Here is a 19244-nt window from a genome sequence, read left to right as displayed (position 1 = left end):
CATAACCTCAGGTTCAAATCCCAGCTTCATCACTTACTAGCTGGGTGATCTCAAATAAGGTCCCTCTGTGCTTCAGATTCCTCAACGGTCACATGGGAATATTAATATTTCCTAATTCATTGGATGGTTGTGAGGATTAAATGAGAGAATGCACATAAAGCACTTTGGAAGCAGTCAATTCTAATAAGCTATTATTCTAATTGTAACAGAAAGCATCCGCTCTGATATGCAGCTGAGATGAGGCTGTTGCTGGGAAGAAGGCACATACACATTGAAGAAGAACACGGGGGCTCAGCCTTCCCGAACCCAGCCTGGACCACAACAACCCTTAGGTTTCCAGAGTCCTCGTAATTCAATATAATTCTAAGAAACACAGCACAGGCCACTTACCCTGTTAGCACCACCACGAAGTCCATCACATTCCAACCATTCCTCAAGTAAGAGCCTTTATGGAAGGCAAACCCAAGGGCAATGATTTTAATTCCAGCCTCAAAACAAAAAATTCCAATGAAGTATGGTTCTGTGTCATCCTGGAAGGGAGAAAAGGGAAGGTCAGTGTCTTTAGCTTGGCAGACGGTGGCATGAACAGGGAACCAGCCCACTCAGATAAGTTCACCCACTTCCCCTCACCTCTCCTGACCTTCCGGCACTCACTGCCCTCCACTGCATCCTGCCTGGAGTTACCCTGTCCAAAGGCTTTTGCAAGAGAAACAGAAACACGGAGAAGACACCTCCTTCTTTCCTTTTGGCCAACTTTACACACTACTTGGCCAAACAGAATTGTTTGTTTGGATGTGAGCTGTTTAGTAGGGCAGCCACATGTGGCTACTTAAATTTAAACGAATTTAAATGAAATAAAATGAAATATTCAGTTCTGCAGTCACACTAGCCACATATCCAGTGGCTACCATATTGGACAGTGCAGACGTAGGACATTTCTATCACTGCAGAAAGTTCTACAAGAAAGCACTTGTTTAGAATGTTTTCTTGTTACCTATAACATTCAGGCCCTTGTGCTTGGCCCCTGTGCACTGACCTCAACCCCAAATCTGACATTTGCGATGGTTCTAAGCTGGTATGCACCAGTATAGCTGTTCAGGTTGCTAAAATATTGGAATCAGTGCTTCTGCACTGGCTGGTAAATGGCCAATGTCCCAACTCCCAGCCCCCTGCCAGACCTCCTGCCAGATCTGGCTTCCAGCTGATAGTCTATAGTACTTGGAATTAAGCTATAAGCTCCGCTCCATCAGAGCCCCTACATGGATTTTTCCCCATGTGTTATGGCAATGTTTCTCAAGCTTCAATCATTTGCATTCTGCGTTCATGAGTCTTTCCATGCCAGCTTGCCACCAGTACTATTTGTTTACTATTCTTTCAACGGACTCTTTTTACTTAGCTTGATTGTAAGCAAAAACAAAAAAGTCCTGAAATCATAGTTTTTCTGGGCTAGTTATCTATTTTTAGGATATACATTATAATATGTAACTATTAAAATTTAAAAGCCTTGAGATCATTAATACTTCATGGAGTAGGAATGAGTGGATTCTAACATCTCTCTCTCCCTACACTTGAGTTATGACAGCTGACTTTGAAATGGTGATGGAAAGGAGAGAGGTCTCCTTCTTGGCAGTGTCAGAATGCCAGGAGGGGAAGCAGGGGGCTGGGGGATGGCTAGGGGCATCAAGAAAGATCTTAGTACTAGTTTACAGCTCTGCAGAGTTTCACCAAATCATCAACTGGATTTTGAATGTCCCTCCAGAGCTCATATTCATATATAGGAAACACTGGGGATAGAAGAACGAGCTAAATGACATCCCAAGCAAGAAACCAGGCAAAAGTCAGAATGTGGGACAATCCTTAGAGCAACTGGACTGGTTTCTGCAGAGTCAATGGCAGGAGGGAAAATAACTGCTTTAGATTAAAAGTCTTAAGCAACATAAAATCTAGACCATGTTTGGGTCTTGGTTCAAATGACCTGTAAAATGCCATTTCTGAAACAATCACAGATATTTGATTAGTGGCTGGGTCTTCGATGATTCCCAGGAACCACTGTTGTGCTGGGTGTAAACATCTCACTGGGGTGATGTAAGAAAGTGCCCATATTTATTTTTTGGCCGTGCCGCATGGCTTGCAGGATCTTAGTTCCCCAACCAGGAATTGAACACAGGTCACAGCAGTGAAAGCACCGAGTCCTAACCACTGGACCTCCAGGGAATTCCCAGAAAGTGCCCATATTTTTAGCAATGCAGACTTAAGTATATGGCAGTGAACTGACATTTTGTCTGGGATTTGCCTTAAAATACTTTGGCCAAGAAAGATAAACCAAGGAAATAAAAAGGGACAAAAAATATGAAATGAGGCAAAATCTTGACAGTTGTTGAATCTGAATGATGGACTCATGAGGGGTTCACAGTACTGTTCTTTGTGTATTTGTGCATGGTCAACATTTTTCACAAGAATTTTGTTTTTACTTTTAAATTTTTATTTATTTATTTATTTATTTATTTTAATTTTTTTGGATGCGCCTTGGGGTGTTCAAGATCTTAGTTCCCCGACCAGGGATTGAACCCGAGCCCTGGCAGTGGAAGTGCTGAGTCCTAACCACTGGACGGCTAGGGAATTCCTAAGAATTTTGTTTTGAATGTGACTTTTCATGGACGAGGTGACCACTCTCACCTACCCCCCTCCAGATTGACATGAGGTCTGCTGGGGGGTGAGAGTGGAGGATGGGCAGTGAGGGCATCTCTCTCCCCAGATTATTGTGTTGATGAAATTTAGGCTCCCCAGGTAGGGGGCCCACGATCCGGTTCTTGGTGCCAAGACGGAGAGCCCACTCTGCCCTCGGCTCCCATGGCCACACCAGTTTGCCACCAAAGCAAAGAAGAGACCTCCCCTAGAGAGATTTCACTCACCAGTCGTTCAGACATTGGGGTCTTGTCATCATCAGGTAGGTGTTGCTCCAGGGCGAGGACAATGCAGTTTGCTATGATGGTGGCTAAAATCATATATTCAAAGGGAGTATCACAGAATTAAGGAAAATCTTTCCAGCTTTTTTTTTTTTTTTTTTTTTTTTTTTGCGGTATGCGGGCCTCTCACTGCTGTGGCCTCTCCCGTTGCGGAGCACAGGCTCCGGATGCGCAGGCCCAGCGGCCATGGCTCACGGGCCCAGCTGCTCCGCGGCTTATGGGATCCTCCCAGACCGGGGCACGAACCCGTATCCCCTGCATCGGCAGGCGGACTCTCAACCACTGCGCCACCAGGGAGGCCCAATCTTTCCAGCTTTGTGTAGGTTCAAAGTACAGTTGAGTGGAAGATACAGAGATGTCCCATGTGCCCCTGTCCCCCACATAGGCACAGCCTCCCCTGTTATCAACATACCCCTCCAGAGTGGCACATTTGTTAAAATCGATGAACCTACATGGGCACATCATGATCACCCAAAGTCCATAGCTCACATGACGGTTCATTCTTGGTGTTGTACACTCCATGAGCCTGAGCAAACGTTTAATGACATGGATCCACCATTATAGCCTGATACAGAGTAGTTTCACTGCCCTGGAAACCTGGCAGATGACTTTGTAAGGAAAATGTGGATATTCTTCCTCTATTTCACCTCCAACCTTCACTGGACAAATATTAGTTCAGCACCTACTGTGTGTCAGGCCCTGTTCTGGGCACTAGGGACACAGCTACCCTTGTGGAGGAGAAGTGAGTAAGTGAGATACCACATTATACAGTATATTAAAAGATGGTGAATGCTATAGAGAGAAAAAGCAGGAAAGGAGACTGGTGGTTGCAATTTAAAATACAATAATCATACCAAATGTAAAAGAGATAGCTAGTGGGAAGCAGCCACATAGCACAGGGAGATCAGCTCAGTGCTTTGTGACCACCTAGAGGGGTGGGATAGGGAGGGTGGGAGAGAGATGCAAGAAGGAGGAGATATGGGGATATATGTATAGGTATACCTGATTCACTTTTGTTACACAGCAGAAACTAACATACCATTGTAAAGCACTTATACTCCAATAAAGATGTTAAGAAAATTATATTCTAAAGCTAAAAAAATACAGTAATCAGATCTGATATCAAAAGCAAGAGCAACAAAAGAAAAAAATAGATAAATTGGACTTGGCCAAAATTTAAAATTCTGTGAGCCAAAGGGCATTGTCAGTAAAGTGAAAAAACAAAAACAAAAGCAAAAAACCAACCAACAGAATGAGAGAAAGTACTTGCAAATCAGATATCTGGTAAGGGTCTGGTAACACAATATACAAAGAACACTTACAACTCAACAACAAAACAATAACCCAATTAAATAATAAGCAAAGGGCTTGAAGAGACATTTCTCCAAAGAGGATTAGGAAAATGCAAATCAAAACCACAGTGAGGGCTTCCCTGGTGGCGCAGTGGTTGAGAGTCCGCCTGCCAATGCAGGGGACAAGGGTTCATGTCCCGGTCTGGGAGGATCCCACATGCCGTGGAGTGGGTAGGCCCGTGAGCCATGGCCACTGAGCCTGCGCGTCCGGAGCCTGTGCTCCGCAACGGGAGAGGCCACAACAGTGAGAGGCCCGCGTACCGCAAAAAAAAAAAAAAAAAAAAAAAAACCCACAATGAGATGCCACTTCACATCCACTAGGATGACTAGAATGAAAAAAACAGAAAACAGTAAGTGTTGGTGAGAATGTGAGAAATTGGAACCACTGTACATTGCTGGTGGGAATGTAAAAACAGTGCTGCCACTGAGGAAAATAGTTTGATGGCCCCTCAAAAAGTTAAAACACAGAATTACCATATGATCCAGCAATTCCACTCCTAGTTATATACCCAAAGAATTGGAAAACCGGTACTCGGATACATGTTCACAGCATCAATATTCACAATAGCCAAAAGGTGGAAAGAGCCCAGATGTTCATCAATGAATGAATAGTTAAACAAAATGTGGTATATCCACAGAATGGAATATTATTCAGCCATAAAAGTGAAGTACTAACACATGCTACGATGTGGATGAACCTTGAAAACATTATGCTAAGTCAAGAAGCCATACACAAAAGACCACATATTGTATGAATTCCATTGATATGAAATGTCTATAACGGGAAAATGCACAATCAGAAAGCAGACTGGTGGTTGTCCAGGGCTGGGGGAGGGGAAAACGGTAAGTAGATGCTTAATGTTTTGGAACTAGATAAAGGTGATAGCTGAACAACCTTCTGAATGTACTGAATGCTACTGAATTAGTCACTTAAAAATGGTTAGTACTGTTCTGTGAATTTCACCTCAATAAAAAATAATATGGTGGTGAGGGCAAGTCTCCGAGAAGCAGACCTTTCAAGATCTGAGAGAGGGAAGGGATGGTCGGTCCATATGGCTATTTCCAGATGTACATTCCCTCTCTCTCTAGGCACAAACTCCTCTCTGCATCCTGGGAACTCTCCTCCGGGTTGACGAGGCTACCAGATAGTCCCACTGGAGGGTCTGCCCTTGGGGAGGGTCTGTCCTGCTCACTTCATATTAGGGCCTGATCTGCTGATCAGTCGGTAAACCAGAATATCCCTGTCTCCCTGCCAGATCTGCAGAAGCACCCTCAGGCCTATAGCCTTAGTAAACAAAGCTGGCAATTTCTTTCCTTTTCTTTTTTTAATTTAATTTTTAATTTTATATTAGAAGAGAACGAAAGAGGGAGAGAAGAAAAATGACCTACAAAAACAAATCCAAAACAATGAACAAAATGGCAGTAAGAACATACATATCAATAATTACCTTAAATGGAAAGGAAACTAACATAACAAAGCTGGCAATTTCTGAGAAGGAGGTTTAGGTGTGGAGAAATGGATGCTAGAGGGAGAAAGCCATAGGGTATTGGTTACTCTGGAGCAGGAGTTCCCAACTTCTGCACTACTCACATTTGTGGGTGATCATTCTCTGTGTGTGTGTGTGGGGGGAGGGCTGTCCTGTATATAGTAGGGTGCTGAGCAGCATCCCTGGCCTCCACCCACTAGATGCCAGTAGCATCCTCCTCTCCAGTTATGACAACCAAAACTTATGACAACCAAAAGTCACGTGCAGATATTGCCAAGGATCCCCTGGGAACACAGAAATCCACTGTTTTGCAGAAAGATCAAAGAGCATGTCTTGAACTTGGCCATGTTAAACTACTGCCCTCCTCCCAGCTTTCTCTCTTGCAAACTTAACTAGCCTCAGTCTCCTGTTTGGCCCTAGAGTTACATTTGGCATCTTGGAAGCTCTGTAAAAGCTAAGGGATCTTACAGGCCGGAGGAGGAGTTGGAGTGTATACCCACATTCCAGGTGTGAAAACAAAGTCTGAAATAGAAAACCTGGGAGTAAGAGTCTAAGTAATCCGGGAAAATCAGGTCTTCTTTGTCACCAGCTTCAGCCTTTGCCTCCAGCTGAAAGCAGCTGAGCCACGCTCCACGCACACTTTGAAAAGCGAATCCAAGACTCAGGGCAATTTGGGGAGTCAACAAAAACCATTCCTGCTGACGATCATCTCTGATTGGCTTCCTGCCTCCGAGCTGACAGTCATTAGAAGCACAGAGAACAAAGCTGGGCTGTGTTGCACAAATACTCCATTCTGTCTCACCCTGCAGCCCAGAAAATAGGAGACAATATTTGTACACAAAGAAGCAATGCCAAGCCCTTCCCTGGCCTCCCCTCGCGGAGCCTTCTGAAGCCATGATTTGAATCCGATGATTTCACTTCCCTTCCCTGCCAACTAGCTCCCTGTTAGCTTCTGCGTGAAGCTGCCGCCTCACTTTTCAGGGCCCCCTGGCCTCCTGCCCCTAAACAGCTGGGACGTGACTTCCTCTGCATCAGATTCAAGCTGAAGTTCCAGGAAGAGTCCCAGAAGGCCAGGAGCAAGCGGCACTTTTATGGGCTGCATTATCAGGCGTTCAGTTGGCCGCTGTCACCTGGATTTCAGACCCAGAGCTCTTGGGTACGACAATGAAGCCTTAGTCAGCATGGGGGCCGACAGAAAGCAGCTGCCCACTCCCACCTTATTTCTTTTTCTTATGTTTTGTCAGACATGGGCACACTGGCTATCAAATGTCATCCCCCTCTCTTTGCACACACCCATGCACCCCGCCAGTGTCCACAGACACACGCCAAATGGGTGCCTGCAACACTGACCTTACACCCTTGCTACTCAACGTGTGGTCCACGAACCAACAGTATAGGCAACACCCATTAGAAAAGCAGAATGTCAGGCCCCACGGTGACCTGCTGAGTCAGAACATGCATTTGAGCAAGATCTCCAGGGGCCCTGTGTGCACACTGAAGTTTGGGAAGTGCTGCCTTAGATCAATTTCAGGGGGAGGAGGACCCCAGGTAATTGTGGCTTTGAGTCATCCAGAAAGAAGTGGGGGCTCGCCTTTTTCCTCCAAGTCTTCTCCTCCATGTTCTGACCCCAGGAGGAGAATTCAGGAGGCCTGGACCAGTCTTCTGCCTCCACTGAAGGGGACTGAAAAGAAACCCAAGATCTTGATGGAACAAGAGAATGTTGGAATGAGACAAATAAGCAGCAAAGAAAATTCTGGCTTACTGCACATGGAAATATTCACAGCCCTCCCATGGTTACCATCTCACTCCGAAGAAAAGTCAAAGTCCTCCCATCAGCCAGCAAGGTCCTGCACGACTGGCCCCCATCACCTCCCTGCCCTCATCTCCTCCATTCTCCCCCTCGTTCACTCAGCTGCAGCCCCACTGGCCTTCTCCATCTTTCTCAAACACATGAGGCACATTCTACTGCCAGGGCCTTTGCACCTGCAATTCTCTCCCCTAGAATGCTCTTCCCCCCACACCCCCAGAGGCCCACATGGTTCCCTCCCTCACTTCCTCTAGGTCTTTTCTCAAAGGTCATTTCCTCAGTGAGGCTTTTACCCCCTTTCTCTACTTTTTTTTTTTCCTTGACCCTTGTCCCCAAACGTCTGCTATGTTTTTCTCCTTTATCTGGTTCACTGTTTCTCTCACCTATTAGACTATAAGCTCTGTGCAAGCAGGGATTTTTGTCTGCTTTGTTCTCAGCACCTAAGAGGAGATCTGTTACAGAGTAGGTGCTCAGTAAACACCTGTGGAAGGAAGGAGGGGTGAGTGGGTCTTGCTTTCCACATCTCTCCCCTCACCTTATCATGTACCAAGTCTCCGTGGGCACACTAAAGATACAACCGGCTCCTTGAAATATGCAGTGATGTGGCTGGTGCCCAGACGCAAAGGTAGGGTACTGAGTTCTTGGCACAGGAGTTTCTCTCCCCCAAGCAGAAGTCAAAGGTAGTCCAGGCAGGGGGAGGTGAGGCTTTCTCAGCCCAACCCTGAATCGTGCCTGATCCTCCCAATTTAGAAAGCCTGGGTTCTAACTCACAGCTGCGGTGAGCAATGCCTCTGCTAGCTGAGCTGAGTCTTCCCGCTCCCTGATTGGTTCAGGGAGAAAGCACCTGTGTCAGTGGTATCCAGAATAATCAGCCAGCCAAAGAGGCCAAGGAAGGGGGGTGGTGGATGAAAGGAGAGAAGCATCCCTGGTGGGAGGAAAAGCTGTCTCCTGAAATGGCTCATGCAAGTCAGGCTAGCAAACAGCCCTGCAGGCAAGTGCAGATACACAAAGCTTCCCCCACAATTAGATTGATCAGGACCCACAGAGGCCCCAGAGAGGGGCTGTGTGTGACACTGGAAACGACCAAGTGATTTCTTTGCAGGGAAGAAAGGCTGCATCTGTGAACAGGAGCTGCTCTTGGGATCCAGAACATCAAGGAAAATCAATTTGTAAAGTTGGCATGGCTGATGGTTCCAGCCCCTTAACAAGACCCTGCAGAATGTCCAAATAATTCATCCTTCTCTTTGTGGTACCCCCCGCCATTCCCAACTCATTTCAAGCCTCCTGTGGTTGGTGTGAAAAATCAGATCAGGTTTGTTAACTCATCAAGGTCTTGACACTACCATGGGGGCTGCCTGATGGGTGTGTTCTGAGGAAACACATACTTCAATGAGTCAACCAAGCAGTTGAGCTTATGGGGAGAAGCCAAGTAGGTCTTATTTTCATGTTAGTTCCGTGCTCGTCACAATTACCAGGAGAAGAGTAGGGGGTACCAGGGCCCTGAATGTTTGGGTGTAGGACATATTCCTTGCTCTGCTAAACATGCCACAATTTAACTGGGCAATAAGATCAACTATTATGGGGCCATAACAGGCACAACAACATAATTACAGCTGCCATTTACTGAGTGCTTCGTTGGGCAGACACCAAGCTAAGCACTCATTGTTTCAGTTAATTCCTTGCAACAATTCTACAAGGTAGGTTCTATTGCAAGCCCCATTTTCCAGATAAGGAAATTAAGGGTCAGAGAGGATAAACAAATTTCTCAAGGTCATACATGCAAGTAGGGCTCGCTCCAAGATCCACGCTGGTGGTCCCCACCACAGACCACTCAACAGCTTACCCTTACTTGTTAGAAGGTGGATGTTTTTGCCTTTATTTAAAAATTGGAGTTGGGGTACGCCTGGGGTGTTAATCATGGATGAGGCCAACTGGATCAGCCCTCACCTGAGTTCCAACCACTGCCACAATTTAATGCAGTAATTATCAACCACTGCATGCTGGTCCACACTTGCATAAGCCCATCCTGAATGGGTCATATTAACGAATATTTCAACTTCGAACAATACAAATAGTCTCCCTCGAGTTCTCAGACATTGGCTTTGAACTCTCCAACACACAGTACTAACCAAAATCAAGCTAGAAAAGAGCTCTCCTCCAGCAGATCAGCTTGAGACTGATGGGTGATGACGCTCTAACAAGGGCAACTCTGGAGCGGCCCGGGATGTTTTCAGCACCATGGCCAGCGGCAAGAGGCACAAGTTTAATTACACATCCTCCCAGACATGGCAAGCTGGGGCAGGACAAGTAAACCCAGTGTCAAGTATTAACACTCTCCGAGACAATTGCAAAGGCCTACATTTAACATACACAGTAGAGGCATACACATGCAAAAAGATTCATTACGTCAGCAGGAAAATCAAATAGAGAAAATTAAAATCCCAACACTAAATAGATTTGATGTGCTGTTTGTTTTTTTAATATTATCCAAGATTTTCAACATTTTGGTTCTGAAAAGAGAAGTCTATCCAGGGCAGCTAAATCATGCTTCTGCTCAGAAAATTGGAAATGTCTGCATGAGAAATTATACAGTAAAGTAGTGAAAGGGTTTGGGGGTCAGACATGGTTTTGGACTTGGGCAAAGGAGTTTCCTTCCCAAGCCTCAGCTTCCTCATATATATAATGTGAAAAGTAGCACCTACCTCATAGGGCTGCGTGAGAATGGAATGAGTGGATACACACAGTAATACACGCAGAACAGAGCATGGCATATAGTATGTACTCAGTAAATGTGAGTGTTTTGTTATGGTTTACTCTGGTTACTATGAGTTTGGGAAGCTTTATATGTTTACGAAAGCATAATACAGGGTTCATCTCACTGTAATCATGCAATCAATGTTCATTATTTTTATTTCAATTGCTGCTACCAGTATTATTAACTTTTCCTATTTCTTTTTTACCCATGTAAGTCTCATTCCCCTCCCGTCATTGGGGAGCATAAACACCTACCCTCATCATGGCTGATGAGGTTGTCTCTCAAATCTGAAGTGTTTCCAGGAACAAAACACAGTGAATGTGTGTGGTCCACTCTCTGAATATCAGGCTTAAAATAAATGTTGCAAAAATATCCATCAGATATTTCATACAAATGGGATCCTACAATACATGACCTTTTGTGTCTGGTTTCTTTCACTTAGCATAATGTTCTTGTGGTTCATCCACATTGTGGCATGTATCCATACTTCACTCATTCTTAAGGCTGAATAATATTCCATTGTACGGATATACCACAATTTGTTTAACCATTCACCCACTTTTGGGCTGTTTCGACATTTTATTTATCTAGAATAGATGACTCCATAGAGACAGAATGCTGACTTGTGTTTGCCAGGAGCCTGGAGGAAGCAGGAAATGCATAATGGGTACAGGGTTTCCTTTTGGGGTGATGAAGATATTTTAGAACTAGATGGAGGTGGTGGGTGCACAACACTGTGAGTGTACTAAATGCCACTGAACTGTTCACTTTATTTTTTATTGAAGTATAGTTGATTTGCTGAACTGTTCACTTTAAAATGGGTAATTATGATATGCGAATCTCACCTCAATTTTTAAAAAATCCCTGTTGTTTATCCTTCTCCTTTTTCCCCCTTGATTCTCAGAGTTCGCCTCATATGCTTTTATTCACTGACTTTTGCAGTTAACTTTTTCCTCAGACAGCCCTCAAGATCCCTTTTCAAAAAATAAATGGTTTTAATTATAATAGGAATATGTGCTTATTGTATTTTTTTCGTTTTTAAAGTTTATAATATATCATTTAAAAAGTGAAAAGTCCTTATACCACCCCGCTTCCCAGAGATAATCAATGCTAGCAGTTTGGTGTTTCTCTCTCAGATTTTCCCCAACACACATTCTTTGCACTGGCTGCTGTCTCTCCTACCTTCCCCCTAGTTAGGAGCAGGGCTTACTCTCTCACCTCCTTCAGGTTGTACTAAAACACCTCCTACACTGTTGGTGGGAATGTAAATTGGTGCAGCCACTATGGAAAACAGTATGGAGTTTCCTTAAGAAACTAAAAATAGAGCTACCATATGATCCAGCAATCCCACTCCTGGGCATATATGCAGAAAAGATGAAAACTCTAATTTGAAAAGATACATGCACCCCAATGTTCATGGCAGCACTACTTTCAATAGCCAAGGCATGGAAGCAACCTAAGTGTCCACCAACAGATGAATAAAGATGTGGTATATACATACAATGGAATACTACACAGCTATAAAAAATAATGAAATATTGCCATTTGCAGCTACATGGATGGACCTAGAGATTATCATACTAAATGAAATAAGTTACACAAATATTAATATGTTATCACTTATATGTGGAATCTAAAAAACAATACAAATGAACTTATTTACGAAACAGAAACAGACTCACATAGAAAACAAACTTATGGTTACCAAAGGGGAAAGGGGGGTGGGGGAAGGGATAAATTAGGACTATGGGATTAACAAATACACGCTACTATATATAGATTAACCACAGAATTTACTGTACAGCACAGGGAACTATATTCAATGTCTTGTAATAACTATAGTGGAAAAGAATCTGAAAAAGGGTATACATATATATATCTGAATCACTTTACTGTACACCTGAAACTAACACAATATTGTAAATCAAGTATAGTTCAATTAAAAAAAAACATTGTCTGGGCTTCCCTGGTGGCGCAGTGGTTGAGAGTCCGCCTGCCGATGCAGGGGATACGGGTTCGTGCCCCGGTCTGGGAAGATCCCACATGCCGTGGAGCGGCTGGGCCCGTGAGCCATGGCTGCTGAGCCTGCGCGTCCGGAGCCTGTGCTCCGCAACGGGAGAGGCCACAACAGTGAGAGGCCCGCGTACCGCAAAAAAGAAACAAACAAACAAACAAAAAACATTGTCTTCCCACTGAGGCCTTCCCTGGCTACCAGATCTAAAATCCCAACCCTGTCAACATCTCCACCTCTCTGCCCTGTTTGTTTTTTGCTTGTTTGTTCGTTTTTAGCAACTTTTCACATTAAACAAATTAGGTCATTTATTTATCTTATTTATGTTGGGCTCCCTCACTGGAATGTCCACCCTAATTGGAGGGAGGTGGCGGGCTAAGGATTTGTCTGACTTGTTCTTGATTGTATGCCCAGCAACTAGGACAGTACTAACACATAATAGGTGCTCAACAAATACTATCAAATGCATGAAAACAAGCATTCCAAATCGTGTTTTCCCTTTACAAAATTGGGATCGTGATACATAACGGTCTGTGATTTGCTGTGCCCCTCACCACACTGGACACATCTTCCATATCAGTATATTGGACTTCCCTCTTTTAAAAGGCTGTGCAGTATTATTGTGAATGGATGCATCATCATTTATTTACTGCTCTCCTAAATGCTTCCAGTTTGTCTCTATTACAAGCAAAGCTGTGATGAATAATCTGACCATACATCCTTGTGTATCTGTGAGGACTTTTTCTGTGGGATAAATTCCAAGACATGGAATTGCTGGGTTAGAGGGGGTGCAGGGTGCATGCTGGACATTCTCATAGATACTGCCAAATCAACCCGGAGATTCACAGAGCTATATTTTACAGTGTTTTAGAAAGTGACGTGAGTATGTGTGTTCATTCTGAAATTAAATCCCTGATTTAAATGTAAAAATTGCTCTGTAACAAAAAGTTTAATGTGGAAGAATTAACATGACTCATGGAAAACACACATACATACACACACATGCATGCACACACACAGCAAAATGAAGTTCCCTTAATGAAAAAGAGAAAGGGAAGAAGTGCCGAAACAAGTTTTGAGCAGGAGGTATTGGTTAATTTTAAACTCTTGGGGTCTGAGGCTCTAAATAAGGACTGAATACTTCTCTTTGTTTCTCCCTCTCTCTTTTTTCAGGACAGTGAAGTTCCCTGGAGACATCTGAGTGATGTGAGATCTCTGTCTCCTGGTCCAATTTACAACCATGTTCCCTGGCATATTCACTCTACTAAGGGGAAGTCATTCTCCTGTCTTGTACTGTCACCCCTGTGCAGTGGTCAGAGAAATCCTCCATTTCCTCAGCATCTTCTCAACATATTTCATCTACCCCTTGGCTTAAATTCAAACTTGAAATTTCCTTGAAGACCATCAACTCCAAGGCCAAGGGGGCCACTGGCAGCTTCAGATTAGTTTCCCCAAACAGTAGGAAAATCCAGCCCAGGGAGACATCTGCCATGATAGCCCTAAGTAAACAGTGAAGCCAAGGAGAAGAGCCCCAAGAAAGCAAGAGAGACAAAGAAGGACCCTCCCAATCCAGGTGAGGTGAAACAGGTATGTAAGAACCCAGATGGGGTGAGTAAGACCCCTTCAAAATCAGGTGCAGCCAAGGAGAAGGTCCCCAAGAAAGGCAGGAAGGCCAAGAAATTCCCTCTCCCAAACCATGCAAGGCCACACAGGTCTCTCCCAGTGCCACTGGGCTCAGCAGGAAGTCCAAGGTCCAAGCCTCAGCAGCCAAGATGCTGAGGTCCACAGGAAAACAAAAGCTGGGAGTAAGACTTTGGTAGAGCCTGTAACTATGATCTTCAATTTCTATGTGGCGAGACCACCGTCCATGCTGGCCCCTTCCATACCTGATCATTGGAGGACATCCTTACCTCCTCATCAATGACCAATGTCAACTCCAAGCCACACACACCCAGAAGTGACACCAGCTACCTCCAGAATGCCCCTTCCCATCACCTTTCTCTTTAAGTACCACTCTTCTCCTCCCAGGTAACTAACCTTTTAAATGCAAACCAACATCCATCCTATGAAGCCCCGCAACCTGCTGACCCCACCATTTCTCAGCACTCTCTCCTGCCTTCATCTCCTTCCTTGTCAACCTTATGTAGGTTGGTTATATATCACTCCCTTGCCTCTCTTTCCATCCTGGAAAAAGCCTATCCTTGGATAAACCCAACCAGTTGCTTTCCTGGGGTCTGTACAGAGTAACATTCCTGAACGAGATCAACGGTCTGGGAGGCTGACATTGAATTCATGATCCTAAACCTCGAATGGCTATTCAAGAATTAGAGCATCCTAGGTGGAAAAGATACCAGCACCTATTGGTACACTGCTGGGAATAACCCAATTTAGAGAAATAAATATCCTCCCATCATTAGAAACCCCACCCTTGACTTCAAATCTCCCTCCAGCCACCAAACCATTCCATTACTCCCCTTTGTAAAGAAGGAGTTGACTACACATGTTGCCTCCACTTCCCCACCTCAAATTCTTCTTCTACTCTCTCCAGGCTGGCTTCTAGCCCCATCACGTAACCAAAACTCTTATAGTGAGGATTGCCAAAGACCTCCAGGCTGCCAAATCCCAGGACCACTTTTCTGTGCTCAGATTAATTGGTCATGCCCTCCTTTTGTGCTTTCCTACTATCCTTCTTGTCACTATTTGTTTCCCCTTCTCACTCCCCCTTTTCTACTAAATCTCTAAATGTTGGTCTTCCTTGGGGCTCAATCCTAGGCAGTCTTCCATTCTCTACATCTACCTTCTAGGGAGTCTCGTGCATTTTGATGTTTTGTCATCTCTTGCTGCACTTGCCTCCCAAATATCTACTCACTGCTCTGCTCTGTGTCTTAGGAAAAGCAGGACTGACCCTGGTAAATGGCATTACCCAGCCTTCCTCATCTCCTGCCTTCTGGGCAGGTTTGGCCAAGGAGAAGCACCAGCAAGATGACTGGAGGAAAAGGGGGGGAGTTGGGATATTTCTTCATCCCATTTCCTCCCTGCTCCAGAGTGAGGTTCTGGCTATGGATGCGTCCCTTTGCACCTTCTCAGAGACATCTCAAACTTCATAGGCACATCTGTATTCATTTCCTACAGCTGCTGTAATGAATTACCACAAACTGGGTGGCTTAAAGCCCACCCATAAAAACTCATAAAAGAAATTTATTCCCTAACAGTTATACAGGCCAGGAACCCACAGTTAAGGTATCGGCAAGACCAAGCTCCCTCCAAAGGGTTCTAGGGGAGGATCCTTTCTTGCTTCTTCCAGCTTCTGGTGGCTCTAGGTGTTTCTTGGCTTGTGGCAACATCACTCCAATCTCTACCCCCATATTCACATGACCTTCTCCTGGGCCTTCTCTCCTCCTCATCTCTTCTAAAAACACTTGTCGTAGAATTTGCTCACCATACATCCTCAGCACCCATCTCAGTGCTGAGCACATAGCAGGACCCCAATAAATGTTTGTCAAGTGAGCGAATGAATCCCTACCTATTTCATTTCTCTCTATATCTCAACAGCAGTCCTTTCTAAATCTTCCAACTCCTCTTCCAACTCTCCCAGCTGTTGCATTGGCAACCCGAGTTAAACAGATTTTCTGGAAAGCCCCAAGTCCCAGATGAAACCTCCTTCATTTGCTCCCCCACACACTTCTTCAAATATTTGGGTCTGCCCAGCCTTTTCCTCTGCTGGCCCTGCCATCCATGAAGATTCTCCTTGAGGCTTTATCATTAAAAAATAAACTAATATATTCTCTGCCTCCAAAAGAAGCTTTTACTTTTGCAAACTCTATTGATTTAATCCTAGAGGCTGCTGGCAGCAGTCCCAGGAGCTTCATCAATATGACAACACCTGGCGCAGCCGGAACAGCAAGGAGGCTCAGCCAAGATCTTCTGCTTGGGTCTTCACTGATCCTGACTGAATCTCTCACAATGATGAAGAAGGATTTACAGTAGGGGATAGGATATTTGCAATTGCTCCAGCATCCTGCTTAGGTGAGCAAAAGGAAATGTCTTCAAGCTTGAGGCACTTCAGAGTTATTTGTTAATTTGCTACTATAGCTGATTCTCAGGGGGTGCTAAGCAAGCAAGAAACCACAGATAATGGAGGAACACTGCAGGTTCTAGAACTTGAGTATAAACTCCCTGGTGGGGTGAGCAGGAGTAGAACAGGCAAAGGGGAGGTGGGGAAAAGGAAGCTGAAGATGGCAAGAGTTAAAACTGAATGAGTTAAAACAGGGGTTCATTCATCCCTCAGCAGATACTAAGTGATCAGGGAAGGCGAGAAAAAAAAGTCATAGGAAGAAGGAGGTTGAGGGTGTCTGAATCAATGCCCAGGGGTTTAGAAACCATTCATCTCCCCAGAGGAAAACAATTCTTTCTCTATTTTTATTTAAGATTGAAAAATAGGGAAAGGAAATAGAGTCTCCATAGGAAGAAAGCAAAAGGGAAATAATCATTTTTAGCTGGAAATTTAAATGAGTATACATACTCCTCATCAGAAAATTGTGCTTAGATATCAGCCCCAGTGCACAGATGATGAGTATACATTCTGAATATTCTACATCCTGCTGCAGTAACAAAAAAACCTCCAAATCTTAGTGACTGAAAACATCACAGGTCTATTTTCTTGCTCATGCTATATGTCCACTGCAGATGAGATGAGGACTCTGTTCTATGCCATCCTCTCTCCAGCATCTAGTCTGAGGGAGGCTCGCTCTCTGTGCACATGTGATGGTGGAGGCAAGAAAAAGGGAACATGGTGAATCATACACTGGCTCTTAAAGCTTCTACCCAGAAGTGACACCTGTCGCTTCCCCTCATATTCCACTGGCTAAAGCAAGTTACATGACCATGCCTATCTTCCAGGGGGTGGAGAAGAGACACTCTACTGTGTAACCAGAGAAGAACCAGAAACATTAGTTGAGCAAGGTGAAGGATTTCCACTCAGGAAGATTAAATGACTTGCCCAAAGTCAAAACAGCTTCAAAGGTGGCAGAAGTGGGATCAGAATTCAGAACCATATGGGCCATGTTCTTTAAGCTCTACCACCCTGCACATGACAAGACTTGAGAATAAAGTCTAGATAACTGTGAGGGTAAATATCAGTGCAGGCAGGGGGGAGAAGGGACAAGGGAAAATAATGCACTGAGTGAGGGAGAGATGGAAGGAGACAGAAAGTTAACACCAGAGCATAAGTAAAGAGGTCTCATCTTTAGAAACCAAAACACATCACAAATATCAAGAAAGGGATGAAGAGTCTCACACTTAGAGAGAGAGGTCAACAGCAACAGAGAATGGAGTAGGGATTTGTATGAAGCCACATAAGGAAGTGAGGGCACAACCATGAAGAGAACGAGTATGCTTCTTGCTCTTGCCCTGAAAGCCGCCATCTTGGTTGAAGCTCTAAACACTAGTTTGTGTAACAGCCTCAGGAAGCCAAGGCCAGGGCTTGCCAGAACTCCCATCAGCTGTATTGTCCTTCCCTGGACATTTCCCTGCACAGTTCTGGGAAATCTGGACCGGAGTTGGATGGTATTCCAGAACGGATGGTGCTGGCTTGGCCCTTCTGAGTACTCCTCCCCCACCCATACCCAAGCCAGACTGGAAGTGTCAAAGATCTGGCTCTACACCCAGCCAGCAAGTGGCAATTCTAAATAGATGGGTAGGCCAGTTTAGCATTAGAGCAAGGCTTCTGGAAAGCACTCACCATCACTGCCAACACATCATAGCCATTTCAGCTGTGAGCACCTGGTATGTGCTACCTATGTGCTTTCTGCACATTAATTCACTGAGCCCTCACCACCTATCTATCCAAAAATCCCACAGATCAACCTTCAAATTATACCCAGAACTGGTGGTTGCCAGGAACTGGGGGGTAGCAGGGGAGAGAGAACGGGAAGTGACTAGTAACGGGTATAAGATTTCTTTTTGGGGCGATCAAGTGTTGTGAAACTAAAAGAGGTGATGGTTGCACAACACTGTGAATGTACTAACGGTGACTGAATTGTACACCTCAAAATAGTAAATGTTATGTTATATATATTTTACCACAAAAGAAATTTTTAAAAATTGTTGCCAGAATCCAACCACTCATTATCTCCACAGCTAATAGCCTAGTCCCGCCCCCACTTGCCTGAACCAGCACTGTCACTTCCTCCCTAATCCCCAGTTTCTGCCCTTCCGCTCACCATGGTCTGCTCCCCACACAGTGGCCAGAGGAGCCTGTGAACATCTGAGTCAGGTCGTGTCCCTCCTCTGCTCAGAACTCTCCATGGCTCCCACCTTACTCACAGCAGAAGCCAAAGTCCTCCCTATAGTCCACAAGGTCCTGCACCACCTGCCCTGTCATCTCCCTGCCCTTACCTCCTCCCACTCTCCCCTTTGCTCACTCCCTTCAGCCACACCAGCCTACTTGCTATTCCTCCAACATGCCAAGCATGACCTTACCTCAGGGCCTTTGCACCTGCTGTTCCCTCTTGCCCCAGACATCCTCATGGCTTCCTCACTTCTTTTGAATCTTGGATCAAATGCTACCTCCTCAGTGAGGCCTTATCTAATATAGAAACTGGTCTCCCCACCCTTTTTCCTTGTTTTCCTCCATTGCCCTTATAATCTTCTAGAGTACAACTTATTATTTTGTTTGTTGCTTATCCTATGTCTCTCCCACTGAGGATGTAAGCCCATGTGGGCAAGGACTTTTGCCTGCTTCTTGTGTCTAGAACAATGCCTTACCCACTGTATATATTTGATCAGTATTCACAAAATGAACATACAGCCCTATGAGGTGGAGACTATTTTCCATCCAATTTACAGAGCAGTAAAACTGAGGCTCA

The 19244-nt window shown here is 44.7% G+C and overlaps 1 protein-coding gene across 5 annotated transcripts in view; it reads right to left on the bottom strand.

The window, feature by feature from the left end:
• Positions 1-19244, bottom strand: part of CACNA1A (calcium voltage-gated channel subunit alpha1 A) — a gene marked incomplete at both ends in the record, with an annotated part of 240998 nt that overhangs the window by 194717 nt on the left and 27037 nt on the right. For 4 of the 5 annotated variants that reach the window (XM_082621831.1, XM_082621833.1, XM_082621835.1 and 1 more), the window contains 2 exons: positions 391-530; positions 2913-3018. In XM_082621831.1, the coding sequence (XP_082477957.1) occupies positions 391-530; positions 2913-3018 (246 nt within the window). The remainder of the gene's footprint in view (positions 1-390; positions 531-2912; positions 3019-19244) is intronic. The other variant, XM_082621832.1, reaches the window with a different exon arrangement.

This window comes from Mesoplodon mirus (genome assembly GCF_964341445.2).
Source record: "Mesoplodon mirus genome assembly, chromosome: 5".
Taxonomy (NCBI): domain Eukaryota; kingdom Metazoa; phylum Chordata; class Mammalia; order Artiodactyla; family Ziphiidae; genus Mesoplodon; species Mesoplodon mirus.
This window is presented reverse-complemented; position numbering and strand designations above follow the sequence as displayed.